Here is a 27212-nt window from a genome sequence, read left to right on the forward strand (position 1 = left end):
GAAAGATTTGTGACTTTATTGATGAATATTTTAAAGTTACAAAGGAAAGATTATGAATTCTGCACAATTTAAAGCAAATCCCTCGACCCAAATCATTCTATAAAAAAACATAAAACACAATTATAATCTGTGTTTAAATGATAAATCAGTTTCTGCAGTAAATCGTTACAATCACAAGAACAAACAATGGTATTAAAGGAAGTGGAAATGACGTTTAATGACGTCAATGGCTGAAGATGGAACAGTTCAGTTCAATAGAAACTGAAGAGTTTTTTTTCCAGCTCAGTTTTTCTTATTGTGGCTTTAATTGAAGGTTTGATTCAAAGTGTTTGTAAAACACATCTGCCCCTGAGCGTGAGTGAGGAGCAGCAGATTAGAATTCAGAACAATGTCCACGTCTGACAAACAAATATTATTATAGAAAAAACCTTCAGTATTAGTTCAATACGAGACACAAGGACGATCTGAACCTGAAGAGAAAAGCTGCTACTTTAGTTTGGGGAAATGAGCAGAGGCTCCAGATATCCCCCAGATAAACTTGACTCCAGCGTGGAGCGGCTGAGAGAACCTGGTCTGGACTCTGTGGAGGAGGGTCATGGTTTGGTTCTGAACGCTGTAAAACGACAGAGCCCCTGCACCGTGGTCCAGGTAAACCCCGATTCTGGACGAGAACGGACCTGAGACATCGGACCGGACTGAGTTAAAACCAAATGAATAACGTTTAAAGATACTGCTGCAGTCTACGACCCAGGATTTCTCATTGTCTCCAAATACACTGTCATTAGAGTTTTTCCTCTGAATGTCTCTATATGAAACGGCTAAACGAACCCCTATCCCGCTCCTCCACTCCACCTCCCAGTAACAGCGGCCCGTCAGACTCTCTCTGCTCATGACCTGAAGATACCGACTGAATCTGTCCTGATGATCAGGATATCTCTGATCTTCACTCATTAATGTTGCTCTTCTGTTTCCATCAGTCAGTTTCAGACGTGTCTGTGCTGTGTTTGGGTCCAGAGTGATCTCTGTCCAATACTGTAAGAAGTCCTCTCTGGTGGTGGGTTCAGATGGTGTTCCTCTCAGAGCCAGTGAGACGGTGGTGGGTTCAGATGGTGTTCCTCTCAGAGCCAGTGTGACGTTGGTGGGTTCAGATGGTGTTCCTCTCAGAGCCAGGGTGACGTTGGTGGGTTCAGATGGTGTTCCTCTCAGAGCCAGTGTGACGTTGGTGGGTTCAGATGGTGTTCCTCTCAGAGCCAGGGTGACGTTGGTGGGTTCAGATGGTGTTCCTCTCAGAGCCTGTGTGACGTTGGTCGGTTCAGATGGTGTTCCTCTCAGAGCCAGTGTGACGTTGGTCAGTCCCTCCTCCAGACTGAGCTTTAGTTTGTCCCTGAGCTCTGACACGGCTCTGGTCACCTTCTCGAAGCAGCGGGGGGGCCCTGTCTGAATCTCTGTCCTCTGTGAGTCTGTGGACAGTGAAGGACAGAGCTGTAGAAACTGGTCCAGCTCAGAGATGTTCCTCTTCAGCTCAGTCACGTCCCGCTGCAGTTGGTCCTGAAGCTCTTGGACTTGTTTCAGTTGGGTTTGCTCCTCGGAGCGGATCTGCTGCTCCACTTCAGAGCGTCTTTTCTCCAGGAGAAGGGCCATCTCTGTGAAGCTGTCCCCACTGCGCTGCACTGCTGTCTGGGCAGAGCGGCTGATGTCCTGGGCCTCCTGCTGGAGCCTCTTCAGGTCTGTCTCTTTGAGCTGGAGGCTCTGGAGCAGCTGTTCCTGCCTCTGGGCTCTCTCCAAGGCCGAGGACACCATGTCGTGGCCCTTGTGTTGCTCCACAGAGCAGAGGTAGCAGATGAGCTGCTGGTCGGTGCGGCAGAACATCTTCTTCACTTCGTCGTGTTGAGAGCAGATGTTTTCCTGCAGTTTGTCAGAGGGCGCCACCAGCTGGTGTTTCTGAAGCGCTGCAGCTTCATAATGAGGCTGGAGGTGGCCCTCACAGTAGGAGGCCACACACTGCAGACAGGACTTGACGGCTTTCAGCTTCCTCCCAGTGCAGACGTCACAGGGCACATCCTGAGCTCCAGCATAGCAGCGGTCAGCAGGGGGCGCTGTGAGGCCAGGCTTCTTCAGCCGCTCCACTACACCTGCTAACATGATGTTTTTGAGCAGCACTGGCCTGGAGCTGAAGCTCTGTCTGCATTCAGGACAGCTGTAAACATGCTTCTCGTCCTCTTGGTCCCAGTGGTTCTTCACACACTTCATGCAGTAGCTGTGTCCACAGGGAACAGTCACTGGATCCTTCAGTAGATCCAAACAGATGGGACACCAAAAGTCCTCTTGGTCCACGGCTTTCTGCGCCATTTCTCTGTCGACAACAGAGTGTGACTTTAGAGAGTGTGTGAGAGGAGGAGGAACCAGGAAGCTCAGAGCGAGGCTGAGTCTGACAGAGGGAGGGGCAGGAAACTGATGAGTCACGGCTCAGACATGTTTATGTCTCACACAAACAAATCTACAAATCAAGTTTAGGCAAAGTCTGGCGTGTGGGGGCGGTAAAAGAAAGAACCAAAGCAGAGCAGTGGGTGTTTATAGTTTAGAGCTGGCGCCATCTGGAGGCGAGTCCAGCCTGACACATGACAGGTAATGAGTCAAACCTTTGGGCACTAAGTCACTAACTACCTTTTTTCTTTGTTCTATAGGCAGAGGCTGATTGTAAACATGGAATTATATATTAGAAAACTGAATTCTTGCCTTAAAATGTTTTTTTTTTTTTTTTTCGTATTCCATTAGTTTGATTTGCAGTTGTGCAAAATGATTGTAAATGTGGCACATGATTAAAAACATGATACACCATTATGAACTCATTAAAAACTTTAAATCACTCACTTTGCTTGTGCTTCGGTCGCAGCTGATTCTCTCCCATCTCTCAGTGGAGACGAGGCTCCTGATTTTACAATCCCCACGTCTTCAATGTGACGTCGAAGAATCTTATGAGACTAAAAGATTGTATGTTCACCAACCATAAGTCAGAACTCAAAAGTGTTAATAGCATGTTTCAACAAATTAATTTAATTCAACTCCACTATCCATCTTCTTCCACCTGTCCATTGTCGGGTCGTGGAGGAGCTGCACCAGCCCCAACGCGCCTCCTGCAGTTGGTTATGATTAACCAGGCCTGTTTGTCTCTCAGAGTCTCTCTGAACCACTCTTTGTCTCACCCTGAAGCTCGGACAGAAGTGATGTTTAGTCTGGGGACACCAGTTCATGTTCTGGTAGGAGAGGTGTGGTTTACGATCGTCCAGAGCCGTTTATTGTGCTGAATGTCTCTCATGTGCGTCTGCTCGTAGCCATAGCCAATCATATCATCGTATCAGATCACGTAGGATGTGCCCGCTGTAAACTTTCAGCTTAAGTATTTAGAACACGGTCTAAAAGCTTGATCCAAAGATGGAGTCGCTGCTGTCACGTTGGATCTGTAAATAAACTACAAGCTTCCGAATATCGAATAGCTCGTCATCGTTCTGTGATTGGTCCCAAATCCATGTGAAAATATTGGGTTATGGTCCCCAGACTGTTGTGCAGTTCGAAATAATTCGAGCACTCGCAGCAGCGTGGGAGACCCTACAGGGGGGGCTCAATTGAACCAAGTATTGAAAATGTGGATGGAGGTTGTCAGGCTGTATTAGCTTTGGCAGATTCCTCCACAAAAGTCATGAATGTCATTGTTTCCCCAAAAGCGTCTCCTTGTCCTCTGATCGTCACTTTGAGACTTTGAGGCAGACAGACAGGAGTGTGGCGGCCAGTCTGCGCCGCTGGCCCCTCCCTCTGCTCCTCCTCACGCCTCTCAGCTCCAGCCCGGGCCCTGTGGTTCCTCTGTAACGTGACGATGGATTCATGTCGTCCGTGCTCGGCTGCTCCCCTGTCCACGCGACGCCTTTTCAATTCAAACTCAATCAACGAGAAAATGGATCTGCAGCCGAGTGGATCATTTATACAGAAACACCCCCTTTGTGTCTCAGAATAACAAGTGTTCAGGAGACGCTGCAGGTGAAGCAAACAGCCCAAGTACAGTTTTGTTTCTTATAGTAAGACAGAAGGTTTAGTTTTCGGTTCATTTCCGGTCCTTCTGTCTTACTATAAGAAACAAAACTGTAAAAGACTTAACCTAAGATAACATTATGAACCTTCTACAAAAACATTCTCTGACCTTTAATACTCTTTTATAATGAAACTTCACTAAAACTGTCACATTCAGAAATGACTAAAACGTGACTAAAGCTAAAAGGGCGGCCAAAGACATCACTGAAGAAGGTGGAAGCCGTTGGACTCTTGCGGTATTTGCAGTCGAGAAGGATGTAGCCGGTGATTTCAAGATGAAACAAAAAGAAGAATGCTACTGTTCTTAGTATAATTATTCAAAATAAACTGTTTCGATACATATCAACCTCGTACCACCCGCCAAAACCAAATGCATTCTCTCCTCTTTGCCATTGTTGTCACTTTTTATTTCCCTTATGTGTTTTTGTCACTTTTTTATTGCACTTTTTCTGACTTTTTTGTTACTTTATTGGAGCATTTTTGTCTTTTCTGCTGGATTTTTGTCTTTTTTTCGCTGGATTTTTGTCTTTTTTCTGCTGGATTTTTTTCACTTTTTTGCTGGATTTTTGTCTTTTTTCTGCTGGATTTTTGTCTTTTTTCTGCTGGATTTTTGTTACATTTTTACTGGATTTTTGTCTTTTTTCGCTGGATTTTGGTCACTTTTTTGTTGCGTTTTCATCCTCATTTTCTTCTCGTTTTTTGCCGCTGTTTTGAAGAAGCTTTTAGATTTGGAGAATTTGGAGAAAACATGTTCCGGTGGGAGTTAAGAGGTTAAGTGGATTTTAAAATGTTGTTCTTCCCTAAAGTAGCGTAAGAGTTACTGACTTCATACAATGGGGGTCCCGAGTTGTTTACGTGTCAATTGTGGGGTTCCAGCCAGAAATATTTGGGACAACCCGGTGTAGATACATTACACAGAGGTATACGCCGTATTACCACGAGAACGCCTGCAAGAAAACCTCTACAAATTGGGCAAAGATACGAATCGCTAATGTGCGCAGTGTTATTTCTGTGCTTTCTGTCCGTGATGTCGACCCCTTATTCTGACAACCCTGCATTCAGACAGCCCCCCCAGGGTTCAGGGTTTCCCCTACCACTAAAACATGTACAATAGGCCAGGATGAGTGAGAGTGCACATGGGGGACGACGGATGGATGTAGCCTGAATCTCAGCTCACACTCCACGACTTTTATGCCCGACTTTGCTGTAATTCTCAGTCGGCCGAGTCTTCTGGAGTCGAGTCTAAAGTCGGAGGCAGTCACAGAGTCGGGTCTCGTAGTTTGTGAGGGGGGGGGGTCAGGACTGGACTGGCGTTTGACTCGTGTAGTGTGGGCGGCAGAAAGACGCGACTAGACTCCAGTCGCAGGAAATCAATCATGTTTGATTTTGGAAGAACAGGAGAAACGTGGGTGATTTGACCCAAAGTGAACACACAGAAAACAACGGCCAATGGCAGAGTGAGATAAAGACAGAAAAACAACTCCTTTTACATTTCTCCGTTAAAACAGCGACACAAACACCTCCTTCACCTTCTTCACCTTCTTCATGGCCACAGCAAAAATTTATATCAGCAAACGTTCACCAGAAACACCTTTTCCAGCTACATTTCAGCCACAGAGTTTGCTGGGTGCACGAGACGGACTTTCCAGATTCTTCTCTCCTTCACCTCCTCCATCTCCTCCACCTCCTCCACCTCCTCCACCTCCTCCGCCTCCTCTGCCTCCTCCACCTCCTCCACCTCCTCCACCTCCTCCGCCTCATGGCTGATGATCCATCTCCTTTCCTTAAATCCAAAGAAATACGTCCCATCTCTGTGTCGCTGACGTTTATCTCCATTTGGACAGAACTATAGCCAAGTTAAGGCTCGCAGCAGCAGCAGCAGTGATCACATGACACTGTGGACCAATCGGGAGACGCTCATGTTTCCCACGTTCACAAACACAGGCCTGTATTTTCTGATTTTTGAAGCCGTAGAAGGAAAGACCTGTTATAAACATCAGCTGTTTGTCAGACAGTAGTGTGTTACGGTTCTCAGTCGTCATGTGTGAACCCCCAGACCATTTAGTATCTGGTGTTCCCAGTGCGACCAATCTTTTTCAAAAGATGATGGTGACGGACGATATCCTGGTCTGGGGATCCACCGTAGAGGAGATGACACAAGACCGCCTGCCGTCCACATTTAACATGTCACAGTGTGAGTTTGAGCAAATGGAAGGAGTCCTGATCCAGACAAAACTCCAGCTGTTCAGGACGTGAAAGAGCCAAGTGCGTGAGTGAGCTCAGGAGCTTTCTCAGAATGGCGACTCCACTTGGGAAGTTTATTCCAAACCTTTCTGAAAAGGACAAACCACTGAGGGACTCACTTTCAATCAAGAACATGTTACTGGGGCACGACCAGCAAAAGGCGTCAAACAAGAACTGTCTTCTGCTCCTGTGCTCTACGACCCGAATAACCCACAGAAGATCGGCCCATTAGTCCAACGTCTCATTATTCAGAAAAAAGTCCCATTGAGTAGGGGTTGGAAAATAAAATTAGGTTTAGGCAAGAGTCCACTGACCTTAAGGTTAGGCCCATGGTTGTATATGGCTCTCTACTCCAGGGTAGAGATGGTTAGAGATGTCGGACTAATGGCACCTCTGCTCAATGGGACATTTACAGAACAATGAGATGTCGGACTAATGGGTTGTCGGACCAATGGCACGGCACCGGGCAGTTGGCAGTCATGCTACAGAAAGAGTGTGGTCACCAATTGCTTCTGCTTCCCGATCACTGACACCTACAGATCAGCGCTACGTCCAGCTGGAAAAACGAGCGCTGGCTCATCCGTGGGCCTGCGAGAGGTTTGATGACTTTGTTCTAGTCCTTCAGTTTGAAATCGAGACCAACCACAAGCTGCTACTGAGTCTTCTGGAGGACAGTCTGTGGATACAGAGATTCCGTATGTGCTTCATGAGGTACTCGTACACAATGAAGCACATCCCTGGTAAAAGTCTCACCACAGCTGACACACTCTCACGCTTACTAACAGTGTTCCTCTCACTGATCTTATGGAGGACACTCATGTTTACCTTGAATCAGTCCTAGAGGGTCTCCTACAAGCAGTAAATACCTGGCAGATCTTCAGGAGCAGCTTCAGTCTGACAGACCTGTTCTGAGGTCATGAGGTGCTGAGCAGAAGGTCAGATCGCACCAGTCACAAGGAGCGGTGAAGCACGTGTAACCCGGGTGACAAAACCCTATTAAATATCCTTATATCCTTTCTGTTTGTTGTCCGTCTATGTTACGTGCGTTTACGTTACGTGTGCGTCATTGCGTCACATGGTCACGTGACCTAGCGCTGTCTTCAGACTAGCATAATAGCCGGTAGTGGGTAGCTACCGGTAAGAGCGAGAGGGAGACGCTGTATGAGGTTGCTGCAGGCATGTGTTTGTTTTACGCGTTAATCATGAATCAGTCTTCTACACTGAAATGCAAATATGTTGAACTGTAGGAGCCGACTACCGGAGCCGTGGGTCGTCGCGCGGGAGTGTTTGTGCTTGCGTTTATCTGCGGAATTGGTAAGTCGCGTCTGTAGCTTTTCGTAGCCGAGCCGCTGCATTTGTTTTCAAGGGAGCGCTTGGCATTCACGTGCCCGTTTCTCCGAATATAACTAAGTGAAATGGTATCACTGAGTTGTGTTATCATGAATGTACTGCCGCTTCTTTAGCATACGGTTAATGTTTTGATGTGTGAGGCACTTTACGATGCAGTCCAGTCAACCACTGTGTCTGCTACGCACCTTATTTGTGGATGCGGTGTTTACATTTTGAGATTATTAGAGTGATGAATATTTTAATAGAACAATTATTGTATTTTCTATTCTAATTTAGGCATTGAATCAATCTATTGTACAATAAGGAAAATGTTTAGCTATTTTGATACTTGATATTTAACATTTAGTATTGAATGTATTTGTGCGCACTAGAAACTTAACTGGTCCTGTCCTTTTACGCAGGCCAGGTTGGATGGCGAGCTTAGAGCCCGAGCTAGAGCCTGTTTGAAACGTTGAACCTGTATCCAAATGAACTGAATGAGCTGAACTGAATTCACCCAACCGAACCCCGGGCTGGTAGGAGGCTCCTCAGCAGCCGCCCTCTCTATTTTTGTTTCTTTTGGTCGCCAACATCGCAACCCGTTCATCGCGGTCCTTTTACAAACTGTTACTTCCCCTCACCAAACCCCCTGGACTTTGCCACCCCAACGTGGAAGTTGTGGGGCCGTATGAACTTTTCCACTTGTTGCCTTAATACCATCGTTGGTAGAAAGAAGAATTTGGAGTGTAAATATTGTACATATTGAGAATTGATGCACTGTGAAATGTGTGAATGGCCATTCGAATATTGTTTGTTACACATGTTTGTTTATTTTTCCTATTTATCACAATATATTATTTGGTACCACTTAAACGTAATCTTGCGTTCAGTCTTCATAACTCCATTCCTAGAGCCGAATTTAGAACTTCTGATCTAGCCCAGTTTCTTAATATTTGATACTCTAAGTAACTACTCAATAGAATAACGTATAGGTTACACACGACTGGCCTGAGAGCCGCTCTGGACTATTACTGAGGGCCACTGCTAACATGAGAGTCAGTTTAGGACAAGATACACGAGGGTCACCAGGGTGTGGTGAAGTACAGAGAGCTCCCCCGTCAGTGTGGTGACCAGGTTTAACCAAATCAGTGAACTTGAACAGACAGTGCATACAGGAAAGAGTCAACGTAAAAGAGCCTTGAATGCCCACAGATTTACCAGAGAGACCATGGCAGAAGTCAGGTGAGAAAAACTATCAGTTTCTAGTGGAATACTTCTCTAGGTATATAGAGCTCAGCCCAGCTCGCTCTGTCAACGTCATTGTGCATTTGAAATTCATATTTGCACATCATGGAAAAGCAAAGATTCTGATCACAGACGGCCCTCAGTTTGTATGTCAGGAAATGAAAGACTTATTTTGTGTTACAGTTAAGACGGGTCAGCCTAAGTTCAGTCAGGGGGATGTGGTGTAATCTAAATAACATGTTAACACAGACCGTGCACATGTGTCGTCTGAGTACTTCATGAGCAGAGAAGAGTTAGACGACAATGTTGTTGCAGTCGGTTAATAAAGAGGCTCCGTGAACACTTAAAGCAGCAGATTTTATTTGTAGAAGAACCAAACAAATAAAACTCTACGAGAGAAAGTCAGTTTTTGAAAGAAATCTCGCTTTATCTATTTATTTTAATTTATTTATTGACTCGATCAGGAACAGATGTACAATTACAATGCAACACACAACATTTATAGCCAAGGCTGATTTGCATGTTCTTCCCTATAATATAGTATAAGGGCTTTTAAAATATGAAAATGTAGAAATTAGAAAATACATTTACAAAACACAATACATTGATTCTAATATTACACGAAAGTCTTTAAAACACACATGCTTTAGTTCATTTGTAAAAGTCCCTGAGATCCAGGTCCTGTTTCAGTCCAGGAGAAGAGGAGCTCCACAGTTCAGCTCATGGACATAATGCTGCTTCATGTGCTCTGGTAATCACAGTAAAAAACACTTGTCGAGAACAAAATAACACACACGCCCCATCTGCAGGAGGACACTGGGAAATCATTTTGACCTCCAAATATCCAAGACCAATAGATTAATATCCGAGATACGATAAATGTAAAAAAACATTATGAACAATAATCAAAAACCCACAAAATATCCAAACACCTCAGTTTCAGGAGAGAAAAGTCAAGTTCGTAAAAGAGTCCACAGAGAGGAGCCTCAGACTGACAGAGCTCTCAGAGTCACTGAGGAGTCTTTAAAAGAGTCCACACAGTCTGAACAGTGAGAGGAGCCTCAGACTGACAGAGCTCCCAGAGACACCGAGGATCTGTAAAAGAGTCCACACAGTCTGAAAAGCAGAGAGAGGAGCCTCAGACTGACAGAGCTCCCAGAGACACTGAGGAGCCTTTAAAAGAGTCCACACAGTCTGAACAGTGAGAGGAGCCTCAGTCTGACAGAGCTCTCAGAGACACTGAGGAGCTGTAAAAGAGTCCACACAGACTGAACAGTGAGAGGAGCCTCAGTCTGACAGAGCTCTCAGAGACACTGAGGAGCTGTAAAAGAGTCCACACAGACTGAACAGTGAGAGGAGCCTCAGTCTGACAGAGCTCTCAGAGACACTGAGGAGTCTTTATCCCAGAGCATAAACCCAGGGCTCAGGGTCTGAGTGAAGGTGGTGTTGAAGGTGCCCAGGTGGATCAGTTCCTCAGAGGAGACTCTGTAGAAGGACAGAGATCCAGCAGCACAGTCCACAAGCACCCCGACTGTCCCAGAGGAGGAGGGGAGGTGAGGGAGACGGGTTGGTTTGTCTTTATGCCAAACATAGAGACCATCTTCAGAGCAGGACAGACTCCAAGACTGATCATTGTGTCCAAACCTACTGTCAGCACTGCCTCCTTTCCTGCTGATTCCTCTGTAAGACACTGATATATAAACCTCTCCGCTCCACTGGACCTCCCAGTAACAGCGCCCAGTCAGACCAGAGTCACACAGAACCTGAGGCCACCAGTCAAATCTGTCCTGATGATCTGGATAAGGCTGCTCCTCACTCACAAATGTCGCCGTCGTGTTGTTGTCAGACAGTTTGAGTTTTCTGTGAGCCGTGTTTGGATCCAGAGAGAGTTCAGTGAAATCTGAGGGAGAGAAAACACAGCAGCAGTTAGTCCCTGTTTGGTGATTGTTGTAGATGTAGATGGTCCTGTGGCTCTGTTCAGTCTCTGTGATGAGGAGACACAGACAGAGACACAGACAGAGACACTGACACTGACAGGGACACTGATTTTGTATTAGACATTTTAAATCTCTTCAACTGGATTGAGTTTAGTCAAATTAATGGTCACACCACCTTCGCTCTGCCCCATCCCGTCAGACCTCAGGAGCTCAGCAGGAAGGGCCTGGCCGGTGCTTGGATGGGAGACCGTTTGGTAACACCAAGAAGCCTGGTGAATGTGGTGAGTGAGTGGTGGTGGTCAGAGGGGCCGATGGCACAGAGTGGTTGCCTCGCTGTCAGTCTACCCCAGGGCAGCTATTGCTACAATAGTAGCTTACCACCACCGAATATGGAGTGAACTAATAGTGCAATGTAAAGTGTCTTTGAGTGTCCAGAAAAGTGCTATTTAAAACCAGTTGTAACCCAGAGTAGTTGTACCGGTTCCCTACATCTCTTGCTCTTTTACGTCAACTTTAAATATGGTTTCCGAACGTAATATCGCGTTACTTTGGTCGGCTTTCGCGAGACCTCCCGCGCTGCGTCTGACGCAACTTCCTCTTTTATCATGGCGAGCCCCACACACTCCACTCTCCGTGTTTGTGTGGGTGAGGCAACTCCGAGCGGCTACACAGGTACGCGATAGACCCTTTAAATAGCTGGTTTTAAACTTCACATGCTGTTGTAGTGACTGGTATGCCTGTCAACTTGTAGGCGCCCCTACCTTTAGCGGGACACTACGCTGGTGCCGTCATTTGATCCGTTTAAGAGGAGACTGGTGAGCATTCACTCATTTGTTTGTATTGGCATGCTCGTGTTAGCTGTAGCATGCTCGTGTTAGCTGTCAGCCGCCAGTCTTTGTTTTGAATGGGGCTCGGGACATATGTTGTTGGTGCGGGCGCTAGCAACCTCTGTCCTCTGATCATTTTGTCCTACGGTGTTTGTCGTATTGATATGTTTATCTAATGCCTCAGTGGCAATAATTGTAGGATGTTGGCCATGAGTTTACGTTAGCAGAAATGAATTATGAAGTAAACCCGTTATTGGCTTATAGCCACTAACATTGAAACTGATTAGCCTTTGAATATTTAGCTTATTGTGCACAAGTTGCATTATTATTCATGGTGCAGTATTAATTGAACCTAATGATATGAGTACTTTAATGATTATTGATTTGTTTTTTTGGAATTTGTACATGTACTAGACCTGTTTTTTTTTAAGGATTAATATGTTTAATCAACATAACTGAAGGTTGGTCCTGTTTATGCAGGCCAGGTTCCTCTCGACTAGATCCGTGGTCCATCTAATCCATTGATCCATCCAATCTGTGGGTTCATCTAATCCATTGATCCATCCAATCTGTGGGTTCATCTAATCCATTGATCCATCCAATCCACGGTGCCCCATACCACCTATGGACCCAGCTGATGGCGAGCTGAAAGCCCAGGACCGAAACCCCTTCAGAACCACTGTTCGGTAGGAGGCGCTGTAGCCTGCTCAGCCCACACACGCTCAATCACAGTCCATGAACTTTGAACACTGAACCACACAGTGCAACCTCTAAGCGAGAAGCTGGAGCAGAAGCTGGAGCAGAAGCTGGAGCAGAAGCTGGAGCAGAAGCTGGAGCAGAAGCTGGAGCAGAAGCTGGCACAGGGCAACGCACGGGACGTGTGGAGGGGACTGAAGAACATCTCCGGTTTTGGACAGAGTGCCAGAGGGACAGCTGATGGAGACCAGCGCGGGGCGGATGAATTCAACGAACATTTCAACCGGTTTGATTCTCCCCCCACTCCCTCCTCTTCACACGTCTCCAGCACAGTGGACACTGCCCCCCTCCCCCGACCACCTTCACCTGCCTCCAGCCCCCCTGCACCCACGTCTCCAGCCCCCACCATGCGGACTTCCTCTAGCACCTGCCCCACCCCCGGCAGTCCACCCCCACACCAGTCCCCCCCTCACTCCCCCCTCTCCATCACACCGGACCAGGTGAGGAGGGAGCTGAGGCGACTGAAGCGGGGGAAAGCTGCAGGACCAGATGGCATCAGTCCCAGGCTGCTGAGGACCTGCGCAGACCAGCTCTCCGAGGTCCTCTGCCACATCTACAACCTGAGCCACTGCCTGGAGAAGGTCCCCGTCCTGTGGAAGACCTCCTGTGTGATCCCGGTTCCTAAAACAGCGCACGCCAAGGAACCGGCCCACTACAGACCAGTCGCCCTGACCTCCCACCTGATGAAGACGATGGAGCGGCTCATCCTCACCCACCTCCGCTCTGTGGCGAGCCCCACCCTCGACCCGCTGCAGTTTGCCTACAGACCCAACATCGGAGTGGAGGACGCTGTCATCTACCTGTCGGAGCGGGCGCTCACGCATCTGGAGCACGGCGGGAACGCTGTGAGGGTCATGTTCTTTGACTTCTCCAGTGCCTTCAACACCATCAGGCCGGCGCTGCTGCGGGGGAAGCTGGAGGACGCGGGAGTGGATGAACATCTCACCGCATGGACCATCGACTACCTCACGGACCGACCACAGTATGTGCGGCTGCGCAGCTGTGAGTCTGAGGTGGTCGTCTGCAGCACCGGGGCCCCTCAGGGCACCGTCCTCTCACCGTTTCTCTTCACCATCTACACATCGGACTTCACATACAACACGGACAGCTGTCATCTCCAGAAGTTCTCCGACGACTCCGCCATCGTGGGCTGTGTGTCTAAGGGGAACGACCTGGAGTACCGGTCAGTCATCATAGACTTTGTGGACTGGTGTGAGCGCAACCACCTGTGCTTGAACATCAGTAAGACGAAGGAGATGGTGATCGACTTCACGAGGAAGCCACTGCCGCACACACCGCTGAACATCCAGGGGGAGGACATTGAGGAGGTGGACAGTTTCAAGTACCTGGGTGTTCACCTCAACAATAAACTGGACTGGTCCCACAACACCAACGCCCTGTACAAGAAGGGCCAAAGTCGCCTCCACCTTCTGAGGAGACTGAGGTCGTTCTGAGGAGACTGAGGTCCTTCTGAGGAGACTGAGGTCGTTCGGAGTGAGCAGGCCTCTGCTCAGGACTTTTTATGACTCTGTGGTGGCCTCTGCTCTCCACTACGCTGCCGTGTGCTGGGCCCCGGGCCGCACAGAGCGGGACAAGAACAGACTGAACAAGCTGGTCAGGAGGGCCAGCTCCGTCCTGGGGCCCCCTGGACTCTGTGGAGGAGGTGAGGGACAGGAGGGTGTTAGCCAAGCTCACCTCCATCATGGACAACACCTCCCACCCACTGCACGGGACTGTAGAAGAGCTGAGCAGCTCTCTCAGTGGCAGACTGAGTGAGACACCCTCAGTGCAGGACGGAGCGCTACCATACAGTCTGCTGTCAGACTGTGCAATAAGACTGTGAAGAAACATGTGCAATAATCTCTGTATCAGCTGCACTTTATTAACTCTGAGTGATCTTCTTGAACGCCGACTGTAACAAGTGAATTTCTCCTTTGTGAGATCAATAAAGGATTATCTTATCTTATCTTATCTTATCTTAATGAACTGAACTGAGTCCCTTGAACCGGACAATCGTCCATGGGACTTTTCCCCATTATTTCCTTTTTGTAAATAATGTAAATATTGTTCATATTGAATACACACTTCACATCTTGCTACACCATGTTCTGTGTCCTGTTGTGGTTTACACTGTTCCATGCCTTCTTCAGAGCCGAGCAATAGAACAATATCTTTACATAACGTTATTGATTGATGTGTGACTTGTGCAAATTCATTTTGTAACTAATTGATACAGACACATAATCATTTGTCCTCATCTTGCAGATGGTAAAACTGCAGTTTACTCTAAGTTGCTATAAGTTGCAATAGGGTTTGGCTTTAGAAAAGTGTTTCACTTCAGCCAAAACCCTTTTCAGTCATTGTTTCAGTGTTTTCATGTTTTGTAGTCAATCGTGTCTGTGTGAAGATACTGACTGAAATAAACTAAACTAAACTAAACTTCTGGTCCTAGCTTAACATAACAAAAAAAACTCACATTCACTATCTCCTGCACTTTAAAGGGAGTGATACACAATGGATTATTCTTATTCTTATTCTTATTATTATAACTAAATTCACTTCTATCTTAAGAACTCAACTCAAAATAGTTGAACTGGGAAAACACAACTGAGAAATAAAGTCAATAAGAAATGTTTGTTTCTTTCTGAACAAATGCAGTCAGTTAAACTTAAAAAAAAAAAATCAGACTTACATCTGCTGAGCCCCATCCATCGTTGTCCAGCAGGACTCAGTCTGAAACACAAACATCAGGCTCTGAATAAACACGTCACATTCACAGCCTCCTCTTGATCTGAGGCTCGGCCCGTTTGCTGGGACAGTCCGGTTCATTTGAGGTGTTGTGAACGAGCAAACAGACTCTGATCTGGGTCAATGTGAACCCTGGTCCTGCTGAAAACTTGGGTCTCGGTTCAGACAAACTCTGAAGCGGATCATTTGGTTTGTGAAAACGACTGAGCCAGAGAGCAAAGTTACAGGACGCTGTGAGTCTGATACAAACAAAACAGACGAGTAACACAAAGACAGAGCAGAGACAATCACAATATTCATTACGGAATATAGTGGAATCTATTTAAAATAAAAACACATGTGCAGAGCCTCTATAATCAGAGCTGACAGCTAATACTAAATTTACACTAAAAAAGCCATGACTCTTAAATATGAGGCAGAAACCTTTGACATAAGCAGCATCTGTTTCCAACAGACAGTCTTCATGTAGTTTTCGATGTCTCTGCCGGAGCCTTCGCAGTCGTCAGGTGAATAAAAAACATCTCCAGGGTTTGCTTGTCATGCTTTAGTCCTGGTTTAGTCCTGGTTCTGCTCATGATGAGAATCGGCTCATTTATCGCCCATTTAGTCTGTAAAAAGACCCGTGTGTTCCCAGTGTAGTAATAGTCACTGTTGCATTAAAAAGTGTGGAAAGTAAAACCAACTCGGCCACAGTCTGAAACTGCTCCATTTTGTAAACAAAAGACGGAACAGGAAGTGGATTTTTTTAAATTTTTGTTTATTAACTGAAAGAATACAAATAAAGGCTAGCATTCAGCAAAGTAAAATATTTACAATAATGGAGCAAATTCTTTTAAAATAAAAGCAGTTTTGAAAGTTGGTGGCTGATTGTCCGTGCAGTTTTCCAGTCTTTTAGTGTTTTTAAGGGCCTGTCACAATTGGCGCATTGACCGCAGCGAGTTTGTCCCCCATTTGTTCTGCGCCAAAATTTGAAATTGCAATCAGCCGCAACGATCGCAAAGTAGACTTTTAAGAAATCGCAGTCACGGTCACAATAGAGTACGGGCTGCGACTGGATGCGGTTGATTTGGATAGTGTCCAAATGCGGTTGGTGAGAGGCTGATGAGAGGCTGATGAGAGGCTGGTTCACGGGCCACAGACACTGATTGCGGACAGTGGTGCGGACTAGAGTGAACTTATCGGACGGATCAGCGCGTTTACAAATGAAACTGGTGTAAAATTAAAATGGGCCTGTTTAGTTGAGCGACTTTGTTCGTTTTTGTGGAGAAAAAAAAATCAATAAATAAACTGGGCCCGCGGTGCACGATGTTGGCCGCCCCACACATGGCTGGAGGCATTAGCGCATCACGGCTTTTACGCACCAAGCTCAGTAAGACCCTGAGCTCAGGACCTGCTCCGGGGAAGTGACCAGCTTCTGTCTGACGTATTCCTGCCAGAGCGCCTTCGAGGGAACATTTACAAATTATGACGAATAAAGGACAGACGTCCACAATCAATGATGATCACTTTTTATTAAAAAAAAAGCAAAAAAAAACAATTATCATTATCGCAAATAAATACTCTTGGCTTTAAAGAAACAGCCTATCGATACTGCCTGTGATTTGTGTCTGTTTCCTTCAGCTATTTAATCGTGTACGTGCACGTGTTGTCGAAGGGGAAAAAAATAATTAACAACTCGGTGCCCTCCACGCGCTCATCCAGCGGTCTCCACGCGCTGGTCCAGCGGTCTCCACGCGCTGGTCCAAGGAGCGTCACCTGCTGCGGTACGCAGCGCACAGGCCACGATCAAATCGGGGATGGAAACTCGCAGGAAACAGCTCAGCTGCTGGATGTTAGTCCGAGGACTATGAGGTTGTTATCATGGACTCTTCAAAAGCAAGGGATATTGATCCAGTAGGAGGAGGACACGCGCGCACTTTGGAGATGCGCAGGGATCAGCAGGTGAACAGCGAACATACGGCTCGTGTCTGCTCATGTAACCATCATCAACACGCCGTCCCCGCGGATTTCCTAAGGATTAAGGACTTTAAGAGGACGGACGTGGGACAGACTCGTGGAGCCTTTTTAATTTGTAGAGCCTTTTGTTTGGACTGTTCCGAGCCAAGAAAACCAGGTCGCAGGTAACATATACTTTCTTTATAAACCCGCACATCATTAAAACAACCCAATTATTATTTTATCTTTGTAAATGAGCCAGATACAAACTTTTGCAAACGTTTAGAACACCACATTGGTTCACAAACTGCATTATATTGTTCTGCGTGAAGGTTTACACCTGCTTCTCCCACGTATCATTTCTTACGCCGCTTTACTTCACACAGTAAAAATAAATACTCCATTTCCTTGCCTCAGATTTTGCGCACTGTGGCAAAATTGCCTTCGTTTGCATTTTCATGAGGACCCGTGTGCGAAGTTTGCTCCGCGCTCTAGACCAAACGGGGGAAGAGGAAACAGTGTCTAGCCATATATCTACAGCAGCTATCGCCCGAGACTGATAGTGGCGCTCATCAGTGTCTCACCAGTGTCTCACCATCTGCGCGGCTGAGACGATTTATCTCTCACCATTCTCACGACCGTAGCGGCCTGCTGCGGCTTTATTCAGTCGCAATCGACCGCCACTGAATTTTGTGCATGCATGACATTCAGCTGCGCCACATACGCCAACTGCGATTCACACCTTTTCATGCAGTCAATAGCGGTCGCTCGTGCAGACGCCCGTGCGCCAAAAGAGAGTGATCGCACAACTTTCATATTTTGAGGTCGCAAATGATCGCATAGTGCCCGTACGCCAATTGTGACAGGCCCTTTAGAGAGCTGTAGAACATTTTAAATTCATTGATAAAGAAGGGAAAAGATGGCTTATTACCCCTCCATTTTCAGTAATGAATATGATGTTTAGCTAAAAGCACAATAATATTAATGACATCTGATAATGAAGGGTCCAAATTGTCCATATAAAGCAAAACGTGTGACATGCCTAAGGGGGGAATACTAAGCTTCACATTAATCCAACTCCGGACGTCATTCCAGAAAACATTTGAATTGTGACATTCAAAAAATAAATGACAAATAGTTTCAACATCTTGGCTGCAGAAAGTACATGGGTCAACATCAAATTTAAATCTTCTTTCAAGAAATTGGTTCACAGGGTATACAGTATTTATTAATTTAGAATGAGTCTCCTTCACTTTAGGAGAAACTGGCCATTTAATAAAGGCAGAGTGCGCCTTGAGTTTTGCTTCATGATTGACTGAAGAGTCCAATTTCCTGAAAGAAGTACCATTATAGTCATGATAAATTATTTGCCTCAGACACTTATTATTACATTTGAAATCAATAAAATTATAGTCATTTATCTTTTTTTTGGCAGTGCAATTGTTACCTGAGAAGACAGAAGCGTGTTTTGAATTAACTGAATCAAAGACTGTGGAATTGATTTACAAATTTTATCAAAACATTTCCTTTCGCAGATCAGGTTATATTTGTCCACAAAATCAGAGAAATTTAGAAAATTACCATTTTTATCCACTAAGTCTCTTATAAAAATAATATTTTTCTCGAATCAGTTTTGTATGAATATAGATTTTCTATTGATTAAAATTGTTGTATTGTTCCACAGAGTTGAATTATGAGGTGAAAAATTATGACTAAATGTCATTTTCCAAACATGAAGTATTTGTTTGTGAAATTTTGATAGACTTAACGGTATTTTGGTGATCTCAAAATCACAACACAGTAGGAATTCAATCCCACCTAGTTGTTTAAATAAGGAATTTGGGATATGAAACCACATGGAATCTTTGTGCATCACAAAAGATTTCAACCATTTCATTTTGAGCGTGCCAACCATGGCTTCGAAGTCAAGAGCATTGATACCACCCTTGTCATAACTTTTTACTAGTTGAGATCGTTTCAGGTAATGAGTTTTATTTCTCTATAAAATTTGAAAAATTATAGAATTTGCTTTCTTCATGTTTTGTGATGAAATAAATGTGGAGTGACAAGGATATATGACCTTAGACACACCTTCAGCCTTAGAAAGTAAGTTTATACCAAAGATAGTCAAGTCTCTAGTTAACCAGTGGCTCAGACCTTTTTTCATGACCATTAACCGTTCAGTGATATTAACCTCCTCTCTTCTGATAATATTTTTAGAAATTAATATACCCAAATATTTTACCTCATTTTCAACCCTTATTGATGAAATACTGCCATGATGGCATGTATGTACAGGGAGAATTTCACATTTTTTAATATTTAACTTTACACCTGAAGCCTTTGAAAACAAAGAAATTGAGTCAAGAGCATTTTCAACCATTTGACTGTTTTTTTGTCATCAGCAAATTGACTAATTGTAAATTGTCTGTCAAAAATTGTAATTCCTTGAATCATGGGGTTATTCATAACGGAAAGAGCCAAAAAATGAGTGGCTAAAATAAACAATTTTGGGGAGATTGGACATCCTTTGACGAATACCACGCCCCACTCGAAATCTGAGGGTAAGACCTGGGTTAAGAGATACTGCACTATATACTGTATATCTTTATAAAACATTCTGATTATTGCACAAAAATAGTCTCCAAAACCCAGATAATTTAAGGCTTTGATCAAAAAAGAATGTTCTAGCTTATCGAACGCCTTATAAAAGTCCAAAAATAATACAAGACTGTCTTGATCAACAAAGCCATTATAATCCAACAGATCAAAAATCAATCTAATATGATTGTGAATATTTCTTCCTTTTATAAATGCAGACTGACATTCATCAATTATGTCCTCAAGTCCGTTATTCAGTCTGTCAGCAAAAACATGAGCCAAGATCTTATAATCATTACATTATAACATTATTGGTCTCCAGTTATCCAACTGTAAGACATCCTTGTTTGGTTTGGGGATTAATGTGATAATACCTAGTTTCATTGTGTTGGAAAGATCCCCGGCAGAGATACATTCTAGAAAGGCTTTGTGTAGCAAAACTCTGAGATCCTGCCAAAAGTGTCTGTAAAATTCAGTCGTTAATCCGTCTATGCCCGGAGACTTACCCAGTGGCATTTTCTGAATAGCTTTATCCATTTCCTCAATATTTAAAGTTTTTTCCATTAATTGTTTAAAATCTAGATTAATTTTTTATATAAAATCTTTAAGGGCATTCAAAAACATTTGACAGTCAGGTTCAGAAAAGTTCGACTCATATAACTTAGAATAAAACCTGTGAATTTCTCCATTGATTAAGTTAAGGTCTCCTGTAACAGAACCCTTTATATTCAATTTAGTGAATTTCTTTTTTAACTGACGATGTTTTTCAAGATTAAAAAAGTAAGAAGTATTTTTCTTTCCCTCTTCTAGCCATCGAGCGCGAGACCGTACATAAGCACCTTTAGCCTTATCTAAATATAAATTGTCTAATTCTGACTGTAACTTATTTAACTCAACACTCCTATCAAAACTCCTTTATTTCAGAAAGCCTATTGATATGGTTTATAATATCTAATTGCTTCTGTCTTTTCCGTTGAGATAGATATTTTCCAGTTTGAATAGCGAGTTCTTTAGCTTTAAACTTAAACCATTCCCATTTGCTAACTGAGGACATGTCCATGGCACCAATTTCTGATAATAACTGTTTAACCTTTTTACAAAAATAAGAATTATACAATAGGGTATTATTAAATTTCCAGGTTCGATTCAATTCAGAAGGAATTCTTGAAAATAGGAGAGAAAGTGTAACAACACAATGATCAGTCAGGGGAGAAGCTGAAGTAGAACAGTCACTAACAAAATTTGCCAAGGACACAGAGATCAGCCAAAAGTCAATTCTTGAGCTTTGACCATTTCCAGATGCATTAAACCATGAAAAGTTTTTGGATTTTTTATCCTCCAGTAGTCAATTAAATTTGCAGTAATCATCAGTGAGATAAGAAGATCATCATATTTGTGGCATTGAGCCTTTGGAGGGTTTCTATCCAACCATAAGTCTGGTGCTAGATTAAAGTCACCACCTACTATTATTCTATCATTTAAGTAAGAATTCCTACAGTCATCAATTTGTTTACATAAATCTGCAATTAACACTCTGTTTTTAACTCTATCATTGTACCCATAAACACAGATCAGAATATAGTTTTCGTCATTAAACCTGAATGTGAAGTACCGTGACTAACAAACATCTTCCTTAGTGGAGTGGGTGCTCCTTACAAAACAAAAAAATTGCTTCACGTTTGACAATATTTTTAAGCCCCCTAGTGTTTAAAGACATGAAAGATAACATACCTGAGAACTAAGGTTTAGCGCTAGAACCATCTGCGCAGGAATGAGACAATTTGTGTCCTTTCTAACAAAAAAAGTGCATGTCACTTTCAGGAGTTCAGTCATTTGAAGGAACCTGGTGAGCTAATCTATTCAGGAGGATCCACACGTTTGCCATCTATTATTGCATATCCTTCCATCAGATATGCTCTCAGGCCTTTCTTCCTTGCTTCCTGTACCACTGGGTACAGTTTGGCTCGTGCCTCCCGATCTTCTTTGATGTAGTCTTTCTTGAAGTAGATGTGCAATTCCTTACAAACCAGGGCTTCTCTGGATCTTTTCCAAACGTCATCCTTGACCGTTCTCTGTGTGAACTGAATAATTATTGAACGCAGGCGGTTGTTGGAGGTTGCCGCTGTACCCTTTACGCCCAGACGATGCACCGTGTCCACAGCCTCACAAAGCTTCTCCATGGACATGGGCACCACTCTGGTTAGGATCCCAATAACGACTTCTCTGGTGTCTTCTCCATTCTTTTCAACCAGCCCGTTTATCCTCAAGTTTCAGCGACGCTTATATCGAGCTTGCTCGAGGATCGCTTCATTAAGATGCTTGTTTTCTGTCTGAAGCACTTCCATTTTCTTTTGCAGCTCACTGATATCCTGTTTGTTGGCCTTGATAGCTTCAGTATTAGTTTATATCTTCACCTCAAACTTTCTCAGGAGATCAGTTTGGGCATCCAACTTTTCGTCTGTCTAGCCATCTTCCCCGTGAGCTCAAACACCGCTTTCAAAATGGAATCCATCGTATCATCGGCACTCTTTTCTTTTCTTTTGGATTTGGAGCTTTCACAGGTGTGTGATCAGGGCTGATCACACTGCTCACTCCGCCATCAGCTCCGCCTCCTCCAGGAAGTGGAGTTTAATCGATCAGAGAAGCGTGTTTCTTGTTCACTATTTATTCTGTGGAAGGTTTTGCTACAGCGCCCCCACAGGCTGCAGAGGAGCTCTGCATTTAGAATGTTGGTTAGATTAAAAAAAGCACCAGGTGGAAAAATGAAACATTGTTGCAACTTTGGTCCCAATGGAGCCGAGTCCCAGGTGTGAATGAGACCATGACCAGGTTTTTTTCTGACAGTGAAGTTGGTGTTTTCTGTAATAACTGTCCTCACCTGAGAGTGGAGAGTGAGCAGTGGGGGTCCTCCTGTAGAGCAGTCAGGAGCTTCACTCCTGTGTCTCCTGGATGGTTGAAGCTCAGATCCAGATGTGTCAGGTGGGAGGGGTTGGACCTCAGAGCTGTGGCCAGAGCAGCACAGCCTTTCTCTGAGATCAGACACCCTGACAGTCTGAACACACAGGGTTAAACAGAGTCATAGAAATGACAAACTCACAGAGATGAAGAGTAAACCCTCTGACCTGAGCTGCTCCAGTTTACAGTGAGGACTCATCAGTCCAACAGACAACCACGTCAGCCCTGAGTCCTTCAGGTCATTCTTACTGAGGTCCAGGACTGTCAGACTAGAGGAGCTGAGGACTGAGGACAGAGCTTCACAGCAGTTCTCTGACAGGTTACAGTCGCTCAGTCTGAAGGACAGAGGAGACACTGTTTTAGGAGAAGTTTAGAAGGTTCATACTTACATAGACCTCACTCACAGAGCTTTGTTGGAGGCTTTGACCACTGGCAGCAGCCTCAGCAGAGCCTCCTCTGAAGCAGAGTATTTCTTCAGCTCAAACTGCTCCAGAGCTTCTTCTGATGACAGTAAGATGAAGGCCAGAGCTGACCACTGAGCAGGAGACAGTCCACCTTCAGACAGACGTCCTGACCTCAGGTACTGTTGGACCTGCTCCACCAGAGAACCATCATTCAGTTCATTCAGACAGTGGAGCAGGTTGATGCTTCTCTCTGCAGACACTTCCTCACTCAGCTTCTGCTTGATGTACTTAGCTGTTTTCTGATTGGTTTGGGAGCTACTTCCTGTCTGTGTCAGCAGACCTTGGAGAAGGCTCTGATTGGTCGGCAGTGAAAGACCCAGGAGGAAGCGCAGGAACAAGTCCAGGTGTCCTTTTGGACTCTGTAAGGCCTGATCCACTGCAGAGCGGTAGAATTTTTCAGGACTGATGTTATTAAACTGGCTCAACCTGGAGACTCGAGACATTTTTTCCATCATCAGATTGATGCCAGTGTTGGTGAAGGTCTGATGGACGTGAAGAGCAGCCAGAAACTCCTGCACAGTCAGATGGATGAAGCAGTAGACCTTGTCCTGGTACAGGCCTGGCTCCTCTCTAAAGACCTCTGTGAAGACTCCGGAGTACACTGAGGCGGCTGCAGCGTCCAGCCCACACTCGCTCAGGTCACTCTCGTAGAAGATCAGGTTTCCTTTCTGCAGCTGCTCAAAGGCCAGTTTTCCCAGAGACTGCACCATCTTCCTAGTCTCTGGACTCCAGTGTGGGTCTGTCTCAGATCCTCCTTCATACTTGATGTTCTTGACTTTGGCCTGAACCACCAGGAAGTGGATGTACATCTGAGTCAGGGTCTTGGGCAGTTCTGCTCTCGCTCTGGTCTTCAGCAAATGCTCCAGGACTGTGGAGAGGATCCAGCAGAAGACTGGCATGAAGCACATGATGTGGAGGCTTCGGGACGTCTTGATGTGGGAGATGATTGTTTGGGCCTCGTCTCTGAACCTGTTCCTGAAGTACAGCTCCTTCTGTGGGTCGCTGAACCCTCGCACCTCTGTCACCATGGATACGCACCATGCAGGGATCAGATTGGCCGCCGCGGGGCGTGTGGTTATCCAGAGGCGAGCGGAGGGAAGCAGGCTCCCCCTGATGAGGTTCACCAGCAGCTCCTCCACTGAGGCGCTCTCTGTGGGCTCCGTCAGGGCCTTGGTTCGGGTGAAGTCCAGAGGAAGTCTGCACTCGTCCAGACCGTCAAAGATGAAGAGCAGCTGCAGATCTTCAAAGCTGCTTACTTCTTCTGTTCCTCTAAAGAAGTGATGGAGCAGCTGCACCAGGCTGAAGCTCCTGTCCTTCAGCACATTGAGTGCTCTGAAAGTGAAGGGGAACAGCAGCTGGACGTCCTGGTGGGCTTTGCCTTCAGCCCAGTCCAGACTGAACTTCTGAGTGAGCAGTGTTTTCCCGATGCCAGCCACTCCCTTTGTCAGCACTGTTCTGACGGGCGCTTCTGTGTCCACGGGGCCTTTAAACATGTCTTCACATGTGATGGCCGTCTCTGCTCCGCCTGCTTTCCTGGAGGCTGTTTCCATCTGTCTGACCTCATGTTCCTGGTTGACCTCTGAGGCCCCTCCCTCTGTGATATAGAGCTCTGTGTAAATCTGCTGCAGGAGGGCGGGGCTTCCTGTTTTAGCCACGCCCTCAAACACACACTGACACTTCTGCTGCAGGTCACGCTTCAGTTTACGCCGAAGAACTCCAGGACGACTCCCTGAATGAAGACACAGACAGAGCCTGAGAGTGTTTGTGAAGGCTCTCATTCATCCAGGGAGAATCCATTGTAGAAAAGGTTTAATCATCGACTGGACTGGGTTTTGATAAATTTGAGGATGTTTCGCTTCTCGTCACAGAGGCTTCTTCTGAGCTCTTTAGGTCAGAAAAGACACATTTACACAAACTGGATTCATATCTAAATAAGACCCAGGCTCTTCCAGGAGGAGGAACATCCTTTACTCACGCTGTTTGCAGAATCAAGATTCTGATTCTCCATCATGTGGAGAACACACAGGACTTTGTCAACAAGGTCAAAGATCTGCAGCTGGACACAGATGAGACAATGGTGTCCGGTCTCCCCACCTCAGAGACGGGCACAGCGGTGAGACAGAGACTGTTAGGAGACTACATTGTCTGAGAGGACCAACATCTGCCACCTGCCGGACATATGCCTTAACACCACATATTTCCAGTTCAGAAGCAGATTAATGGCTGTGCATTGGGTTCTCCGGTCTCCCCCATTGTGGCCAACTTAAAGTTGAGAAGAGAGCCTTGGCTTCCTACACAGGCATTTCTCCTGGTCACGTGGACGACACGTGGGTGAAGATCAAGAAAGAGAAGAGTTGGTTCGAAAGGAGAGTAAAGGAAGCTATACTTGTGAGACAAAAGAAACCCCGTCTCAATAGTAGAGGGGGGACCCCCGCTCTGTAACGGCCTATTGAGACCAGGTAAACCACCCTCTATAAGGCTCAGCTTCAGAGCAGAACAAAGACCTGCTGGTTGAGTGACACTGGAAACAACTTGAGGAAAGGATGTTTGGCAGTTTTTGGTTCCTCCTCCTCATGCCTATGTGTGAGTGGTTGGTGTTGGTCAGAGGGACCGTTGGAGCAGATGTGAGCAGAGATGAGCAGCCACCAGAAGAAACTGTGGCTACAAATGTGGCTTTCCGCCATCAGCATTGAGTGAATGAACCCCCTCCCTTTCATGTGAAGCGCTTTGGGTGTGACTTGTGTCATATGAAAAGTGTTATACAAATAAGATTCCCTTCCTTTTTCTGACCTGAAAAGCTCAGAAGAAGCTTCTGTGACGAGAAGCGAAACGTCCTCAGCTTTACCAAACCCAGTCCAGTCGATGATTTAACTTTTCTACAGCTGAGTTTCAGAGAAGATCAAATGACTGAGTGAAATGAACCTACTGCTCCACAGACGCTCAGCCAGATCCTTCTGCTGCCTCCTCCTCAGGAAGTTCACAGTGATCTTCAGAAAAGCCTCTCCATCCTCATCCTCAGGCTCTAAGCATTCTGGGTAATCTGTGCTCAGAACCTTGTGGAGCTTCTTCAGCTCCTTCTGGACAAAAGTGAAGATGTCCTCCTGCAGAAGCTGCACAGACACATGAGAAACAACACGGATGCAGTCAGTGTCAGATCTGTGTGAAACAAGTCCATTCATCTGAACATCTCCAAACTTCACCTTAAATATGGAGTCCAGCTGAGTGTGATGTTGCTGAGCTCTGAGCTCTGGATCCTGCTCCTCTCTGTGACAGAGACACAACAGAGAGTCACATCTGTCCATGACTTTATCATCCACAACATCAGGGAAACTCACGGCTCTAAGGAAAACTCCCAAAGACGACCCTTCGACCGGTCACTGCAGAGCGACTCACAGACGGGACCAGGGTCAGACTCTGGGCTGTGATGGATTATAGTTAAATATAAAAGTGAGTTTAAAAAATCACATTGAAATCACAGCAGCATTTGGAATTAGCTTGTACATATTTATATTCACTAAACTCAGATGAAACCCTACAGTTCACCTAAAATCCTAAATGTGTTTTTACCGTCATGAGTTACAATAAAAGCTGCTCTTCCTTTGGGTTTTAGATAAAGATCGACCGATATCAGTTTTTCTGAGGCCGATGTCGATTTGCACCGACAATATTTTCGTCCGATCTTTAAAAATGTCCCGTCTATACTGTAAAATGACAGCAGGGGGCGCTGCATGAGGGACATACAGCGCCCCCTGCTGTTTAATATGAGCTCCCTCGGAAGAATCGATTAACCACAAAAATCAGCAGATTCTCAAAAAACAGTAACTCTCTAATCTTTTCTGACTCTGAAATTATAAGGAAAAGTCTGCAACATAAAACATATACAATAGGATCTGAGTCTCCCTTATAAGGCTCTGACTGATCTCTTTTATCTGCATATCGACTGTACAACGACTTTGTGTCCAGGTGTTTGTCCTGAGCCGCTACCACTGAGCCGCACTGTCACTTTGTTCTGGAGGAACCACAGGAGGAAACTGCCTTCAGGCTCCTCTTGATCCTCCTCTGATCCTCCTCTGATCCTCTGAAACGCT

At 45.3% G+C, this 27212-nt stretch overlaps 2 protein-coding genes across 2 annotated transcripts; both read right to left on the reverse strand.

Moving 5' to 3' along the window:
- Positions 1 to 307: 307 nt before the first annotated feature.
- On the reverse strand, positions 308 to 2427 carry LOC306982720 (tripartite motif-containing protein 16-like). The gene has a single exon (XM_079583185.1). It carries the CDS (start codon positions 2347 to 2349, stop codon positions 487 to 489), a length of 1863 nt encoding a protein of 620 aa, XP_079439311.1. The 5' UTR covers positions 2350 to 2427; the 3' UTR covers positions 308 to 486.
- Positions 2428 to 10262: 7835 nt separating this feature from the next.
- On the reverse strand, positions 10263 to 25808 carry LOC306982719 (NLR family CARD domain-containing protein 3-like; the record flags this gene model as incomplete). Its single annotated transcript, XM_079583184.1, has 7 exons — positions 10263 to 10386; positions 16806 to 16927; positions 21652 to 21967; positions 22584 to 22757; positions 22828 to 22995; positions 23065 to 24853; positions 25736 to 25808. The coding sequence occupies 7 exons, from the start codon at positions 25806 to 25808 to the stop codon at positions 10263 to 10265; spliced, it is 2766 nt and encodes a 921-aa protein (XP_079439310.1).
- Between the last annotated feature and the right edge of the window lie 1404 nt (positions 25809 to 27212).

Source organism: Gobius niger (genome assembly GCF_951799975.1).
Source record: "Gobius niger genome assembly, contig: SCAFFOLD_35, whole genome shotgun sequence".
NCBI lineage: Eukaryota > Metazoa > Chordata > Actinopteri > Gobiiformes > Gobiidae > Gobius > Gobius niger.